Source organism: Pan paniscus, chromosome 5 (assembly GCF_029289425.2).
Source record: "Pan paniscus chromosome 5, NHGRI_mPanPan1-v2.0_pri, whole genome shotgun sequence".
In the NCBI taxonomy this organism is placed as follows: domain Eukaryota; kingdom Metazoa; phylum Chordata; class Mammalia; order Primates; family Hominidae; genus Pan; species Pan paniscus.
Window position 1 is genome coordinate 32,443,358 of NC_073254.2, and position 16,962 is coordinate 32,460,319.

The 16,962-nt window shown below is 41.1% G+C and overlaps 1 protein-coding gene across 9 annotated transcripts in view; it reads right to left on the reverse strand.

Moving 5' to 3' along the window:
• The window catches only part of KIF13A (kinesin family member 13A), a 243,532-nt gene that overhangs the window by 38,362 nt on the left and 188,208 nt on the right, over positions 1 to 16,962 (reverse strand). For 5 of the 9 annotated variants that reach the window (XM_063604760.1, XM_034961509.4, XM_063604759.1 and 2 more), the window contains exons 23-29: positions 14,463 to 14,614; positions 12,361 to 12,493; positions 12,036 to 12,182; positions 7,650 to 7,688; positions 5,562 to 5,661; positions 3,301 to 3,427; positions 1,432 to 1,487 (exon numbers count right to left, since the gene is read on the reverse strand). In XM_063604760.1, coding sequence (XP_063460830.1) covers positions 1,432 to 1,487; positions 3,301 to 3,427; positions 5,562 to 5,661; positions 7,650 to 7,688; positions 12,036 to 12,182; positions 12,361 to 12,493; positions 14,463 to 14,614 — 754 coding nt within the window. The remainder of the gene's footprint in view (positions 1 to 1,431; positions 1,488 to 3,300; positions 3,428 to 5,561; positions 5,662 to 7,649; positions 7,689 to 12,035; positions 12,183 to 12,360; positions 12,494 to 14,462; positions 14,615 to 16,962) is intronic. The other 4 variants (XM_034961513.4, XM_034961510.4, XM_034961512.4 and 1 more) reach the window with 1 other exon arrangement.

A 16,962-nucleotide genomic window follows, 5' to 3' on the forward strand; every position in this document is an offset into this window, starting at 1 on the left:
TGCTGGGATTACAGGCATAAGCCAACACACCCGGCTGCTTTTATTCTTTAAAAATACAACAGGAGCCAAAAAGTTGCCTTGTGAGTCTCCTATAAGATGGAATGAATATATTCTTTGTTGTCCTAGGTACAAATATATTCATAAACACACCTCGGAGGCTGAGTGCAGTGGCTCACGCCTGTAATCCCAGAACTTTGGGAGGCCGAGCTGGGTGGATCACGAGGTCAGGAGTGCAAGACAAGCCTGGCCAAGATGGTGAAACCCCATCTCTATTAAAAATACAAACATTGGCCAGGCATGGTCGTGGGTGCCTGTAATCCCAGCTACTTGGGAGGCTGAGGTAGAAAACTGCTTGAACCTGGGAGGCGGAGGTTGCAGTGAGCTGAGATCATGCCACTGTACTCCAGCCTGGGTGACAGAGTGAGACTCTGTCTCAAAACAAAACAAAACAAATCTTAGAATTTTGCTGCTTTCTGAGGTCAATTCCTCCTGTAAACTGTTAGGTTTGTTGTCCTACTTAATAACTTACTATAAATTAGAGATTTTAGCAGTGAAATCAATTTAGAATCAAAGTTCTGAGCACTTGGGAGAAATATGAAGATTATCTTCTTCCCACATCCTATCCAATATGGGGTTCGCCCCTCACAAATCTCTGTAAATGGCCAACTAGTCTTTGTTTATATACCTCCTATGACAGGGAACTCACTATCTTATGAGGCATACATTCAACATCTAGGCTTTAAAAAAAAAATTCTTCACATGAAGAGCCAAAGCCACCCTCCCTGTGTCTTCCATCCATTATTTTGGGCTTCCTTCTAGAACAGAGGTTTTCAGGCTGTGTTTTGAGGAGCCCTAGGGCCCTGCCAAAGGATCTACCAGGATCCTGCCCACTGCAAACTCAGCAACTCTGCCGTTGTTTTCTACACATGGGGTTCCAGTTAATATTTCGTTTAGAAAAGGATTGTTCTGCTAAAGCACATTGGAAACCATCGTTCTAGACTTGCCCAGGTTCCATCTAATTGCAATATGAAGGATAACCCCTAAGGCAGGGTTATAGTGTGATCACTTCTGCCATCAAAACTATTTGAGGAGAGTTAAGGGCACTAGTCAGAGATGCAGATTCATAGGCCCTTGCCAAGCCTAAAGACTCAGAATCTCTAGGGGTGATTACTTTCCAGGGTAATTTCTATGTCCACTGTTTCAGAGCAACTGCGCTAATGCTCGTGCATGCAGTTCTCAATCACCCTACGTGCTCTTTTTTTGATTATCCACATATCATGCTTATATACGTTTAATGAGAACAAAAATGTCACCCAATTTGGCACATGAATGATTAGAAGAGTGATTTAAGGATCAAAATAATGTGAATCTGAATAGATTACAAACCTTAATTAAATACAATAATCCCTGTGACTTTAAGTGTCTACTTACCATTCAAATCGAGGAAGAGAACTGGTATGTGGGTTTCCATTCCAGGAGGTGGGATCCTAAATTTAATAACAACATTTAATCATAACAAAATATGTATTTTACATCTTGTTAGCTGATAAAACACCACAGAGCTGTGGAAGCAAAGAGAACCATGGTGGAGATGCAGTTTCCACTAATGAAATACTTTCATATTTCTTGACTTCCCTGTAGACATAAATCATGGAAATTATATGACTTACATAAAAGAACTTCCAGTTATATGAGTTACATGTAATTAATTGAAACAAAGATGATTTTAAGCCTTTCTAAAAATAATTCCCATGAGAGGTAAAGGGAAGGGGGGATGTTGTTAGGGTGGTAACAGGACAGGATCAGAGCCTAGAGGAAGTAAACAAAAGCTCAAAGCTCAAAGGACAGAATGAAAGATGTGTGAAAGGAGGGAGGGTTGTGTACAGAAGAGACCAAGCAGTGTTTTATCAAAAACTGGCCCAGGGACGGGCATGGTGGCTCATGCCTGTAATCCCAGCACTTTGGGAGGCAAAGGCAGGAGGATGGTTTGAGGACTGGAGTTCAAGACCAGCCTGGGCAACACACAGGGAGACCTTGTCTTATAAAAAAAACAAAAAAACACTAGCTGGGTGTGGTGGCACAGGCCTGTGGTCCCAGCTACTTGGGAGGTGGGAGGATGGCTTGAACCTGGGAGATCGAGGTTGCAGTGCACCAAGATCGTGCCACTGGTACTCCAGCCTAGGAAACAGAGTGAGATCCTGTCTCAAAAAAACAAAAAACAAACAAAAAAACCCAACTTGCCCAGCTGCATCAGAACCGCCTCAGAGGCCTCTTAAAGTGAAGAGTCCCTTTAGAGACGCAAATTCTTATTTAAAAAAATAAAAAAAGAAGAGTCGTGGGTCCTTCCTTTCTCTTCTGAATCAAAATAACTAGGGATGACACCCAGGCCTACATGTTACAAACACTCAAGATGATCTGAAGTTTGAAAACACTTTACACGAGAGAGACTGAAGTAAGGAGACGAACTGTCTAGAGAGGGCTTTGAGGGCCAGAACAAGATTGGGGTGAGTAGGCTGTCTATAAGAAGTGGCTGGCAGAATTACCGCAAGAGACCTACAGGATTCCAGCACAACAGCAGGAACTGCAGGGAGACACATCAGGTTATGAATTATGTGCCTGCAGATTCAGTCTCTAGTTTCAGAAAACAGACCACGAAACTGATTACTTTTCCCTTTATCATTAGAGATGCAGGTATTATCACTAATGTTTCTATGCCTGTTCAAAAAAGACTATCTGGGCATGTACATTCTGTGTTCAAAAGGAATCTGATTTCTCTTAAATGCCCTGGATATGTTATAATAAAAATGAGAATGAGAATAAGCAGCAGCAGCTAGGATTTAATGAATGGGTATGAAAGGTGTTTTATACACATTACAATATACAAGATAGTATTATCATATATAAGGTATTTTATATACATTATCTCTAATTCTCACAATACTACCAAAAAAATAGCTCCACTAATATATTTTCTGTCCTATTCAAATACTTTCCAGCCAAGATAAAAGAGTTTCTGGACATCAGGGAACAATGTCCAAGTTGCTTATGCAGAGGAACAGAGGAGTGTGGTATGTGATTCCTGGCCAGGTAATCAATGCTCTCTCGCTTCCTGTGGGAGAAAGTTGGCTTCAGTGGGGAAGGAAAAAAGGGATGGAAGCATTAGAGATGAGTGGACATTCCCTAAGTAGTTCAGCTGGTTGGCATTTTCTGTGACAATCCTGGAAAGTCTCTTGCATGGCTCTTGCCACAGGCGACCTGTACCATCTCCCCAGGTCTGCACAGAAGGGAGGGCAGCCTTACCAGTCGGCAGGTGCCCCAGGAATCCCACTGCCTGGGGCTGGCACCAGCACAGCATTCCTTTCCTCAGTCAGCCCTACCCACTGCTCCACAAGCTGGGCTTCCCGCTCCACATCGTCCTCTGTTTTCTCTGCAGAAAAAAATGAGGAGATCAATGCCAACAAGAGAGAAAGTATGACTTCTCAGTTTACAAGGAATAGATTTCGGCCTGGGCAACATAGTGAGACCCCATCTCTACCAAAAAAAAAAAATAGTTGGGCAGGGTGGTGGTACGCATGCCTGTAGTCCCAGATACTCAGGCAGCTGAGGTGGGAAGATCACTTGAGCCTGGGAGTTCAAGGCTACAATGAGCTATCATCACGTTACTGTACTAAAGCCTGGGCAACAGACAAGAGACCCTGTCTCAAAAAACAAGCAAACAAAAACAATAAACACATTTCATTCAGTGCTATCTATAAGTGGCTTAACCATCCACTATGTCCCTAAAATGGATTTGAGTCTTTGAAGTTCAAGCAAGAGCATGCATAGGGAGCTAAGAGGGGCTTCAACACCAATTTAAGGAACTGTAAGCCAGAAATAGCAGAAAGAGCATTGGAACAGCAATTATGAGACTGAGGTTATTTTACTGGTTCTGTAATTTGGGGAAGTTATCCAACAGATGAGTCTCCCTAACCTGTCAAACAGGGATAAAAGAAGTCGTGTCTACTTCATGTACTTGCTGGAAGGATCAAATGAAATACGGATGTGACACTGCTTTATAGAACTATACATGATGTTACAAAGACAGGATTAAAAAACACCATAGGCCGGGCATGGTGGCTCACGGCTGTAACCCCAGCACTTTGGGAGGCCGAGGTGGGCAGATCTCCTGAGGTCAGGAGTTCAAAACCAGCCTGACCAATATGGTAAAACGCTGTCTCCACTAAAAATACAAAAATTAGCCGGGCGTGGTGGTGGGCGCCTTGTAGTCCCAGCTACTCAGGAGACTGAGGCAGGAGAATTGCTTGAACCCGGGAGGAGGAGGTTGCAGTGAGCCAAGATCATGCCACTGCACTCCAGCCTGGGCGACAGAGGGAGACTCCATCTCAAAAATAAAAATAAAAAAATAAAAAACCCACCATATATCTTACTCTGTAAAATCACCTTTATTTTCCTCGAGGCTTATCATGAAAGGGATTTTATCTGATATACTTTGAAATCCTCTTATTCATAATTCAACTCTGGGGCTCCCCGGGTACAGTCAAAGTGAGTTTTCATTAGCAGCCTGAGCACACACACAAGGCGACATCACATGTTGAGCCAAGGTGTTTTCCTGAGGGAGACTTTCTGCTAGCTTCTACATGAAATGGATTAACACGCATGATGTGTATGTTCTTTGCTGCAGAACCAACCACTGTGAGTGGACCATGATGTCTGGATGACAGACTAAGGATTTTAAGTGCATATTTCTACTCTAGAATCCAAGTGGCCACTGCTAGCATAAGCAAACTGCACCCTTGGAGCTGAGTGGCAGTGAATAGAGTTGCAGGGGCCACCCTGAACCAGCGGAGTGCATGGCAATGGCCCAACAGTGGATAGGTGCTGACCTGCTAAGTGGTTTGGTTTCAGAAGTGACCCTTCAGCTGCTGTATGTCCTAGGTCCTGGTGCCTAAAGTACCTTGTATTGACATACTGGTATTGATCACATTTGTGTTCATCAAAACGAAATTTGAATTTGACATTTAATGTCACAGTTTTATGAGATAATTCTGAGTTTTATGAAAACTTACTACTTTCAAATTTGGAGGCCTCTTAAACCAACAATGTATAATATGATTGACTGATGTCTATAATTGTTACAAGTTCAAAAAACTAAACAGGCTGGGCGCAGTGGCTAACACCTGCAATTCCAGCAGTTTGGGAGGCTGAAGTGGGAGGATCACTTGAGTCCGGGAGTTTGAGACCAGCCTGGGCAACAAAGTGAGACCCCATCTACAAAACATTTAAAAATTAGCCAGGAGTGGTAGCTTGTGCCTGTGGTCTCAGCTACTCAGAAGGCTGAGGCAGGAGGATCTCTTGAGGCCAGGAGTTAGAGGCTGCAGTGAGATATGATCCTGCCACTGCACTCCAGCTTGGGTGACAGAGTGAGACCCTGTCTTAAAACAACAACAACAACAACAACAACAAAAATAAGATACTACTGTCCAGTTAGGGGAAGAAAACGACCTACCGCCATTGTGTAAAAGTGAAAAAGCTACTCCCCAAAAGAGTTTGATCTCACATACCTGTTTTATTGCTGACTTTTTTTATCTGTTCATCCAAGTATTCTCGTCGTTTAATGAGTGCATCTGACCACCTCTCCCTTACGCAGTTTAAGTCTTCTTCCTAACATCAGGGAGGGAAAATATTTTCCTGTAGACTGCACAGACAATGATTTCTTTCTTTTTTTAAAAGATGTTTAAATCAACTAGGAAATTTTTCATTAGGAAAAGCTGTTGAACATCGCTGTGTGATTAATATGCAAGAAAGCAGAGAGGCCTCAGTAACACTGCATGTGGATCAAGGATGCTGTTACCCAGAAATCGGAGCCCCTGGATCTCCAAAAGGATAATTATACTTAAAAGCAAGACAAGCTCAAACTATACCAGCTGTCAGATTTTTTTTTACGATGAGTGTATGTATATTTAAATCGTAGCTATTCATTGCAGGATTTGTGATCCCAAAAAGAAGGACAGCATGAACAGAGCCCAAACCAAGTCACAACAAATGGAATGGAAAATGACAGGCATTTTCATAGCTCATAGTTCAGTGGTCTGATAACATAGATTTTCTGAAATGCAAAGAGTAGGTCAGCAGAGAACTTTTCAAACTTGCCATAAACATTTTACTTCCAACCACCACGAGGCTAATCAAAAATCTCCCATGCAAACCCCAACATGCAGTCAGCCATGCTTTAAGAATTCCCCTAGGCAGCCATTGGACTGCACTGTGAAAAACGTGCCAGGAAGCGCACAAACAGCCGCAGGACGTTAGTCAATGGCATTGCTGAGATTCAAGGGGATACTGATATTTCCCTTAAAGGTTTTTCTTCGTGGAATTATGAGTAGGGAAAGAAAATCCATCAATTCTATTAAAAATGCTCTTTGACTTGCCTAATTCTAGTTTAAGACTTAAGACGTGACATCAAGAATAGATCCCTTGGACCTCTGAAACTTTACCAACAGTGTACCCACATTTTCTTTTCCCCGAAACAGAGTTTCGCTCTTGTCGCCCAGGCTGGAGTGCAGTGGCACAATCTCGGCTCACTGCAACCTCTGCCTCCTAGGTTTAAGCGATTCTCCTGCCTCAGCCTCCCGAGTAGCTGGGATTACAGGCGTGCGCCACCACGCCCAGCTAATTTTTGTATTTTTAGTAGAGACGGGGTTTCACCATGTTGGCCAGGCTGGTCTTGAACTCCTGACCTTGTGATCCACCTGCCTCGGCCTCCCAAAGTGCTGGGATTACAGGCGTGAGCCACCGCGCCCAGCCACTGTACCCACATTTTACATGTAGGAAGGCACACTGGGAAAACATTCTTTGAAGATGTGTGTGGAGAATCCGTACAAAGACTGGGAACTGAACCCAGAAAGCTTCATCTTGGTTTGCTGCTTTGACTATTTGTACGTAACCCCACATTCCATGATATCAGGCCAGTCAGTGCTGACTAGGTACAATCTCAATTTGCACATCTATATATTTTTTCTAGATTCCCAACCAGAAAAAGCTGAGATTTAAATTCTATAGGTTATGGAGAACTAAGTGTGACCCAAATGAGAAAAGAAAGCTGGCTAAACAAAACACAATTATGTGCATAAAATGTCTCCAATTTTCTTATTCAGCAAAAGTCTTGTAAAGTAAAATGGCATATTACAACAATATTAGCTCTTGGATATAAGGAGCAGAATGCACTTTAGCATGGGAAAGATAAAAGTCTAAAAGATTATGGATGGATAACTGCAATATTTTAAGATCATCCATTTTTCAAATTAATTAATTAGTTAATTAATTTGCAGGAGACAGGAGTTTTATTATTACTCAAATCAGTCTCCAAATCATCCATTTTAATACAGTGATAATGGTCTTGCTTAGCAATAAGCCAGTAAATCGAGATGGCATAGCAAAAAGGCAATATTTAGTTATAAATTTTGAATTGACAAGGCATCTATAGAAATAATATTGTGTTTGAATACATATAAAGCAAATCAAAAGCAAGTGAAAAACTGCATATTCTCGCTCTAGGGCCCTCCTTCCTCCTCCCTGGCCTCTGCTTTGCGAATGCTGGCAATTAGCAGTAGCTGTGCCCCATGCCACAGGATTGACAGCAGTAGCAATACCTGATAACTATCCATATCATCACCATCCTCATCATCTCTCTGGTAGGAAAAAATAAACACAAAGGACAAGCATTTTGTTTTTCAAACCGCATACAGGGAAAATAATTATTTAAGCTTAACAGACATTAAAATGGACAGCTTACCTAACATAAGCAAAATAAAACACTAAATTGAATCTCAAAAAAGGTAAAATGGATTTAATTCACTTGTCTATAAAGAATTTTTCACATAAAGAGTCACTGAAACATAAAAAGTTGGCTGGGCTCATGCCCATAATCCCAACACTTTGGGAGGCTGAGGCAGGAGGATCTCTTGAAGCTAGAAGTTTGAGACCCGCCTGGGCAACAATAGCAAGACCCCATCTGTACAAAAAATTTTTAAAAATTAGCTGGATTTGGTAGTGTGCAACTGTATTCCCAGCTACTTGGGAGACTAAAGTGGGAGGATCACTTGAGCGGAGGAGATGGAGGCTGCAGTGAGCTCTGATTACACCACTCCACCTCAGCCTGGGCAACAGAGCAAGACCTTGTCTCCAAAAACATAAAATAAAAATAAGAAATCTCTTAGCTGGAGATAGGAACCAACATAATTGGGCCAGGCCTTATACCACTGTCATACAGACAGCTGATATGTATTTTGGGGTAGACTATTTGACTGAGATTTGAGATAGGCTTAGGAAGACAGAATGGCAAAACTACAGGGAACATTCTCTTGCCCAATCTCAGTTTGAGCAATGAGGCAAACATCCTTTAAGCCTTAAAGGATGAAATGATTTAACCTTAGGACCACACAGATAATGGCAGGTCAGAACTGTAAGCCATGTCTGAGGTCTCCAACCTCAGCCGTCTTCCCTGATGCAATCATCCCAGGGGAAAGCTGGGGCAACCTCAGGCTATATACATAAAAGGGTCTGCACTACACTGTTGAAATAAAAGCAACAGCATACTATTTGGAATATAAGGATTGGTCAGTACTCTCTATTGACCATAACAATCACTTGAAAGAATCATAACTGTCCCAAACATAGGGCAACATTGTAAAATAAATAAATAAAGTAACAATTTTTGCAAAAACATTTGGCAAAACAAAGTAATCACGTTGAAAACAAAAGGGTCTTGGTAGAAAAAAATTTTCCTTATAAACGAGAACCTAGAATCCCTTAATTTAGATTTATGACTAAAAAGTGCTTTAAGAATATAGTCAAAATTATTTTCATATATACTTCAAAATGAACTGCTTTTTTTTTTTTTTAGTTTGGTAACCACCATTATCAGCTATATGACTAACTTATTAAATGTTATCCTAATCCTGAAGTAATTTATCTTGAACTAATGCTTCCTATTAATGTAAAAGAACAAATGGCTCTAATTTATCATAACTTTTTAAACTATGGAGGTAGTTCTATTAACTGAAAATTGGCCTAAGCATTCATGACATGAAATTGTTGCAAAACCAGCATATTCTGCATTGGTTTCAGCTACTGCATGAGAATAATTCTTTTTTTTTTTTTTTGCATCAGAATAATTCTAAAACACTGTGTCAACAGCAAAAACACTTAACAGACGTGACCTGGAACATGGCAGCAAAGAAAAAAAAAAGCCTTTAAAATAGTTACAGTCCAAATTTTAAGCACTATGCTCTTAAAGAGCACATAGCACTGGGGAAAGGCTAAAGTTTAATATTTTAAAGTTTACAATTTGACAAAAATCAGTTTTAACTCGGAGGTAGAGCTGTTTTTAAAAAAATGTGAACAGTTGCTGGGTGTGGTGGCTCACACGTGTAATCCCAGTACTTTGGGAGGACCAGGCAGGCGGATCATTTGAGGTGAGGAATGCAAGACCAGCCTGGCCAACATGGTGAAACCCGTCTCTACTAAAAATACAAAAATTAGCTGGGTGTGGTGGTGCGGGCCTGTAATCCCAGCTACTCAGGAGGCTGAGGCAAGAGAATCGCTTGAACCAGGGAGATGGAAGATGCAGTGAGCCGAGATTGTGCCACCACACTCCAGCCTGGGTGACAGAGAGAGACTCTGTCTCAAAAAAAAAAAAAAAAAAGTACTGAGCACAGTGGCTCAGGCCTGTAATCCCAGCACTTTGGGAGGTCGAGGTGGGTGGATCATGAGGTCAGGAGTTCAAGGCCAGCCTGGCCAACATGATGAAACCCCTATCTCTACTAAAAATACAAAAATTAGACAGGTGCGTTGGCAGGTGTCCGTAATCCCAGCTACTCTGGAGACTGAGGCAGGAGAATTGCTTGAACCCAGGAGGCAGAGGTTACAGTGAGCCAAGATTGCACCACTGCACTCCAGCCTAGGCGACAGAGTAAGACTCAAAAAAAAAAAAAAAAAAAAAAAAAAGCAGCAAATAGTTGATCCTTGGAATGTTCCTCAAATGAGAACATTTAGTTAGTTGATGACCCATATACTTATACTGCAGGTCACAGTTTGGAGCACACAGCCGATGTTTTTATTGAACACCAGAGATTTATTAAGCCACAAAATTTTATTGTGGACAGGGACCTCAGAGGATTATTAAGTCTACTTCATCAGTTTGGAGAAAAGGGGAACTCAAAGTTTAAATTTTCCAGCCAAGATAACCATTTAGTAAAGCTCAACTAGACTTAAGAACCCAGGTTTCCTGACTCCCAGTCTAGTGTTCTCTTTCGACTGTGCAGCCACGTAGAAGTTGATGGCTAAGTGAAGGACTGAACTGCTATGAGAATACCTACAATCCCATTTCCTGCTCCACAGGCTGCACACACACAAGGAAAAGTCTGGTGGAGAAGCCTACCAAACCACAGCAGCCCTGTCCTCGCACCTACACTCATACTCTGAATGAAGTGTGGACAGATGTTCCGAGCTAGAGGGAAATTTGGGCTTGAAGAAGGAAGGCAACGTCTGACAAAGCTATTACTGCCTTGAAGTTCAATAGTCTGTGCACTGACTTTCAGCTTTCAGAAGAGACTTTGCCTGAAAGCCAGGAAGCCAAAAGGAAACTAAGATAGAAGAGAAAACATCCTCAAGATTGGCTGGGCTTACACTCAGACTCCACAGAGAAATGTTTTCTCCTCGGCACGATAGGGAGAGTGCTCTCGATCACATATGACGGTGAGGGAGGCAGATTTAACAGTGATTCTTCCCAGTTCCTAATTCATATCTGGTAGTAAACTGGGGACTCAATGAAGCACACACATTTTTTTTTAGGCTACTGGGGCACAAGATCCTAATTTTATTTTTTTTGAGACAGCCTTCCTCTGTCACCCAGGCTGGAGTGCAGTGGTATGATCTTGGCTCACTTGCAGCCTCTGCCTCCTGGGTTCAAATGACTGTCATGCCTCAGCCTCCTGAATAGCTGAGATGACAGTCATGCACCACAACACCTGGCTAATTTTCTGTATTTTTAGTAGAGACAGCATTTTGCCATGTTGGTCAGGCTGGTCTCGAACTCCTGGGCTCAAGTGATCCTCCCACCTCAGCCTCCCAAAGTGCTGGGATTACAGGCATGAGCAACCGCGCCTGGCCAAGTTCCTAATTTTAGAGATTCTTTTCATGGAGTAATGAATAGTTCTGACTGATAATACGATCAATTCTTAGATCAATTCTTAGAGGTTTTCATCTTTTTATTTTTAAAATGAGAATGTTTAGAAAATGAAGATTTAATGAGCAAAAATGATCATAAGGACAAATTTTAACAAAAAAAGAAGTAAAGCTTTCAAAGAACTGGTTTATTATGACAGTGTATGAAAATAATTTTACACTATAAATAAAAGTGGCCAGGCACAGTGGCTCACGCCTGTAATCCCTACACTTTGGGAGGCTGAGGCAGGAGGATCACTTGAGTCCAGGAATTTGAGACCAGTGTGGGCAACAGAATGACATGCCCTTCTCTACAAAAAATAAAAGAATCAGCTGGGCGTGGTGATGTGTGCTTGTAGTCCCAGCTACTTCAGAAGCTAAGGTGGGAGGACTGTTTGAGCCCAGGAGGTCAAGGCTGCAGTGAGCCATGATCACACCACTGTACTCCAACCTGGCAACAAAGCAAAACCCTATCTTTAAAAAAAAAAAACACAAAAAAAAACCCAAAAAGTGGATCAGGTCAGGCAGTAATGCCAAAGATACAACATATTTTGGGCCAGATATAAAATAAAATCTGCCTAAAGTAAATGACTACTATAGCATTAGGATGCGTGTGTTTATAAATAAAATTATTGTTAACTGACACTAAGCAAACAGATTTTAAAGCTAGAAAAAAGGCAATGGATGGAAATGTGAACTGGGGGAAGATCTACGGTTAAGGCAAAGAGTTCTGTTATATTCGCAAAGAGGTCCCCCTGGGACCTGCGTTAACCAAGCTTTGTTAAATACTATTTTAAGTCTGCTTGTCTTACCTGGTAACTGTCCAGCCCTCTCTGGAGTTTGGTGGACCTGGCAGTTACACAGCCGATGGATACTGACAGGATGGCTTCAACCATAAGTGGCAGTGTCCCTGAATGCTGCACAGGTTTCACCGTGACTTGTACTCTACGGGAATGACCCTGAAGAGGGTGGGGAGGAGTATGGGTGCCAGGAATGATAATGAAAAGGAACGGGATAAAGAAGGGGAAAAGGATTAGAGAACAAAGATACAAATAGTTAGAAAATCCCCAGAAACAATGTGTAAGAGTGGAACAGAGAGAAAACATTAAAAAAAAAACCCCAAAACAAACTCAGTACCTGTCTAAGTTGAAAGATGCCTCCTGTGTTGACATCTTTTGCCTGATAAAGTTCCACTGCAGCATACTCCCCTAACTCATTCAATTCTAATATGGAGATCCACATTTCTATTCTTCGCGTTACTTCATTCCACCTGCAGAAACACATTCCAACAAGCAAGAGCGTCATCGTCCAGGGATACTGTTAGTAATAGTAATAAGCCACCATTCACTGAGCACTTACTATGTGCTAGGCACTGTGCCATGTATCTTGTATAAGTTACTTCCTTATTTAACTCTCAAAACCAACCTGTCATATTGTTTCTTTTTATTTATTTTACTGAGGTAGACTGAAATGTCCACATCTTGAGTATAGAGCTCGATGAGTTTTGAGAAATGCACATGAGTGTAACCTGCCCTATCACCTCAGAAAGTTTGCTCATACGCATTCCCATTCAATCCCCACATTCCCGTAGCAACTGTGTAACTCTCAGAGATTAGTTTTGCCTGTTCTAGAACTCCAAATAAATGGAATCACACATTATGTATTCTTGTGTCTGGCTTCTTTCATTCAGCATAATGTTTCTGAGATTCATCCATATGGATATAAACAGTTTTTTTCTTTTTTAATGCAGAGTAATACCTTATTTATGAATAATACCAATTTATCCCCATTCATTCACTGAAGGATATTTGGGTTATTTGCAATTTGGGGATACCATGAATAACACTGCCATGAACATCGTATAGGCTGGGTGTGGTGGCTTGAGCTTGTAATTCCAGCACTTTGGAAGGCCAAGGCGGGTGGATCACCTGAGGTCAGGAGTTCGAGACCAGCCTGGCCAACATGGTGAAACCCTGTCTCTACCAAAAATACAAAAAAAAAAAAAAAATTATCCAGGCATGGTAGCACACGCCTGTAAGCCCAGCTACTCAGGAGGCTGAGGCAGGAGAATCACTTGAACCCAGGAGGTGGAGGTTGCAGTGAGCTAAGATCGCACCACTGCACACTCCAGCCTGGGAGACAGAGCAAGACTCCATCTCAAAAAAAAAAAAAAGAACATGTGTACAATTCTATTTGTGGACTTGCATTTTCATTTATCCTGGGTAAATACCTATGAGTGGGATTCTTGGGTCATAAAAGAGGCAAATGATCAACTTGATAAGAAACTGCCAGCCCTCCGCCAGATTGCAGCTTGTGTATTCATTTTCATAGTGGTCTTTTGATGAGCACATGCTTTTAATTTTGATTAAGTCCAACTTAAACAATTTTTTCTTCCATGGTTAGCACTTTCTGTGGCCTGAGAATATGTGACTATCTCAAAATCCTGTGTTCTTCTGTAGGCATTATAGTTTAAGTTTTTGTATTTAAGGTTATGTATGATTCATCTCAAATTAATTTTTGTATATGGTGTGAAGTAAAGAACAAGGGTGATTTTTCTCCACATAGAGATGTAGTTGTTTCAGTCTCATTTGTTGATAGGACATATCATTCCCCATTGAATTTCTTTGGTGGTTGGTAATTTCTTTCATCATTCTCATTTTACAAAGGAGGAAATAGGCTCAGAGAAGTTAAATAACTTGTCCAAAATAACGGCAGCAGTCCCAGAATTCAAAGCCTGTATTCTTTTTTTTCTTTCTTTCCTTTTTTTTTTTTTTTTTTGGAGACGGAGTCTCACTCTGTTGCCCAGGCTGGAGTGCAGTGGTGCAGTGGCACAATCTTGGCTCACTGAAACCTCCAGCTCCCGGGTTTTATTTATTTATAAATAATTTATTGTTTTATAAATAAAAAAAAAATAAATAAATCCTGCCTCAGCCTCCTGAGTAGCTGGGATTACAGGCGCGTGCCACCACACCTGGGTAATTTTTGTATTTAGTAGAGATGTGGTTTCACCATGTTAGTCAGGCTGGTCTCGAACTCCTGACCTCATGATCCGTCTGCCTTGGCCTCCCAAAGTGCTGGATTACAGGCATGAGCCACCGCACCTGGCCATTCTTTTTTTTTTTTTTTTTTTAAATGATTTTATTTTTTTATAAGCAGCCTCCTAGGCCAGAGTAGGTTCAGAGACTCTGCTCAAGTCCTAGTCTTGACCTTGTACCTAAAGCTCACAGCCAAGTACAAACCTGTCATGCAGTGTTCTTGTCTTAGCATGAAGAGAATCGACCTCCCAGATGGAGCTGCCATTTCCAGCACACCGGTGGCCCCATACTTCAATGGCCAGTGCTCCATCTGAAATGAACTCCAGAAATTCTTCTGTTACATTCACCACATAGTCCTGGGATAAGTGGGGGAAAGCACAAGAATTATGCTTAAAGGAGTCTGTGAAATTTCCTTTTGACCTTTCAACTGTTATATTTATTTTAGAGTATATTAGCCTGATCATGACCTTAAATCCGTCTCTTCTGTTTTATAGAAAACCATAAAGAACCACAGAATGTTAGATCTGGAAAGAAAATTGGGAGGTAATTTAACTCAACCCGTTTCTTTCTTTTTTTTTTTCTTGAGACAGAGTCTTGCTCTGTCGCCTAGGCTGGAGTGCAGTGGTGCGATCTCCGCTCACTACAAGCTCCACCTCTCAGGTTCACGCCATTCTCCTGCCTCAGCCTCCCGCGTAGCTGGGACTACAGGCGCCCGCCACCACGCCCGGCTATTTTTTTGTATTTTTAGTAGAGACGGGGTTTCACCGTGTTAGCTACGATGGTCTAGATCTCCTGACCTCGTGATCCACCTGCCTCGGCCTCCCACAGTGCTGGGATTACAGGTGTGAGCCACCATGCCCGGCCTCAACCCGTTTCTTATATCAATAAAGAAAATGAAGAAAGCAAATTGTCCAAAGTCATACGGTTTGTTAGTTGCAAAGCTGAATCTACATCGTCTTACACTTGGTTCATTCTCAGTTCCACAGGACCACTTTGATTTTCAGCTGGCATAGACTAACTCAATGAACTGTTCCTTGCCATGGCTTAGGAGAATAATAACAGAATTAAATTTTATATGGTTATCTTCATGACTTTATGCTCTTGCTCTTAAGCTTTCCTACCCTATTTCCTCTTTCCAAAACACAAACAGACAGGGCAAGGTGACTCACGTCTGTAATGCCAGCACTTCGGGAGGCCAAGGCAGGAGGATAGCTGGACAAAGTGACCAGGAGATAGTGACCAGCTTGGGCAACAAAATGAGATCCTGTCTCTACAAAGTAAAAACTAGCCGGGTGTGGTGGTGCACACCTGTAGTCCCAGCTACTCAGGAGGCTGAGGCAGGAGGATTACTTGAACCCAGGAGTTCGAGGCTGCAGTGAGCCGTGATTGTGCCACTGCATTCCAGCCTGGGCAACAGAGTGAGACATCGTCTTTAAAAATAAAAACAAACCCAAACAGATGACTGTGAGGAAATGAATACTGAACTGACTGAGATGGGTGGCAAATCACCCAGAAAAACGAAGTAGGCAACGAGCCAAGCTAATTTTCTTTCCATTAGTCTCTAGGTGGAATCTCAGGTGAAGACATTGCTTGTGACTCTAATTTGCAGAAACAGTTGTACTATATTTATTTAACCATACAGTATCTGCTTTTTAGTCTATTTTATTTGAAGATAGACCCAGAATTTAAGAAGAAAAAGAAACTTCATGACAATCTATACATTTTAGAGATGAAAAAACTCCAAGATCACAAGAGATCCAAAAAACTCCAAGATCATAAGAACCCAGAAGCTCTGGGACTAGCATTTATTAAAACAGCTGTTAACCAGGACACAGTTAAAATTCAGATTTCATCTTTCTATACAAGCAGCTTTGTGGATTCAAAGAAAGATGGGGAATATTTAAAATAATATTCAGAGAACAACAATAAAAAATGATTAATAAAGATTTTGAGGAACAGACTTGTTGAATACAGATAAATGTATGCTATTTGTTTTCAGAAAAAGAAAAACGTGACAGCCCTTACCTATGTGAAATTTTATAGGTGGTGATATGGATTCGTTTTCTAAGTGTAGAACCAGAAAGAATAAGCATGATTTGCAAAAGAAGGGATCTTGTGTATCTATGAAGGGATGTCTAAGGAAAAACAAAACTATAGAGAGGATGGAGCTGGTCTTTCAGAAATGACTTGTCAGCAGTCCTTGTGAAAGCCAGGAAGAGTATATGATGTCTCAAAGGAGATCCAACCACATTCACCACAAATTCACCTTTCCTTTTTTTATATTTTCTCATATGACTTATGAGAAACTCTATATGAAACATATCACTCATATGATACATTAGAATGTAATGCTATATTCATAAGAATCAGATGTATAGCAACTTACATGTTAAGATGCGCAAATTCTGAAATATGTGTAATATGATCCCACTTTTGCATAGCATTTTTAAAGAACTTATGTGTGCATGATGTAAAAGGGTGTATGTACATATGTTATGACACACATATAAAAGATGCAGAGCATAGAAAGTAGTTTAACGAAATATGTAGCAACCTGTCACTGGTGGTTTATATCTTTGGGGAACAAGACTGTTGGTAGAGATCTTTTAGATTTTATTTTAAATATTTCTAAACTATTTGCATTTGTAATGAGGTACATTTTTGAGGTTAAAACATCTAATAAACATATTATACTTAAAACAAA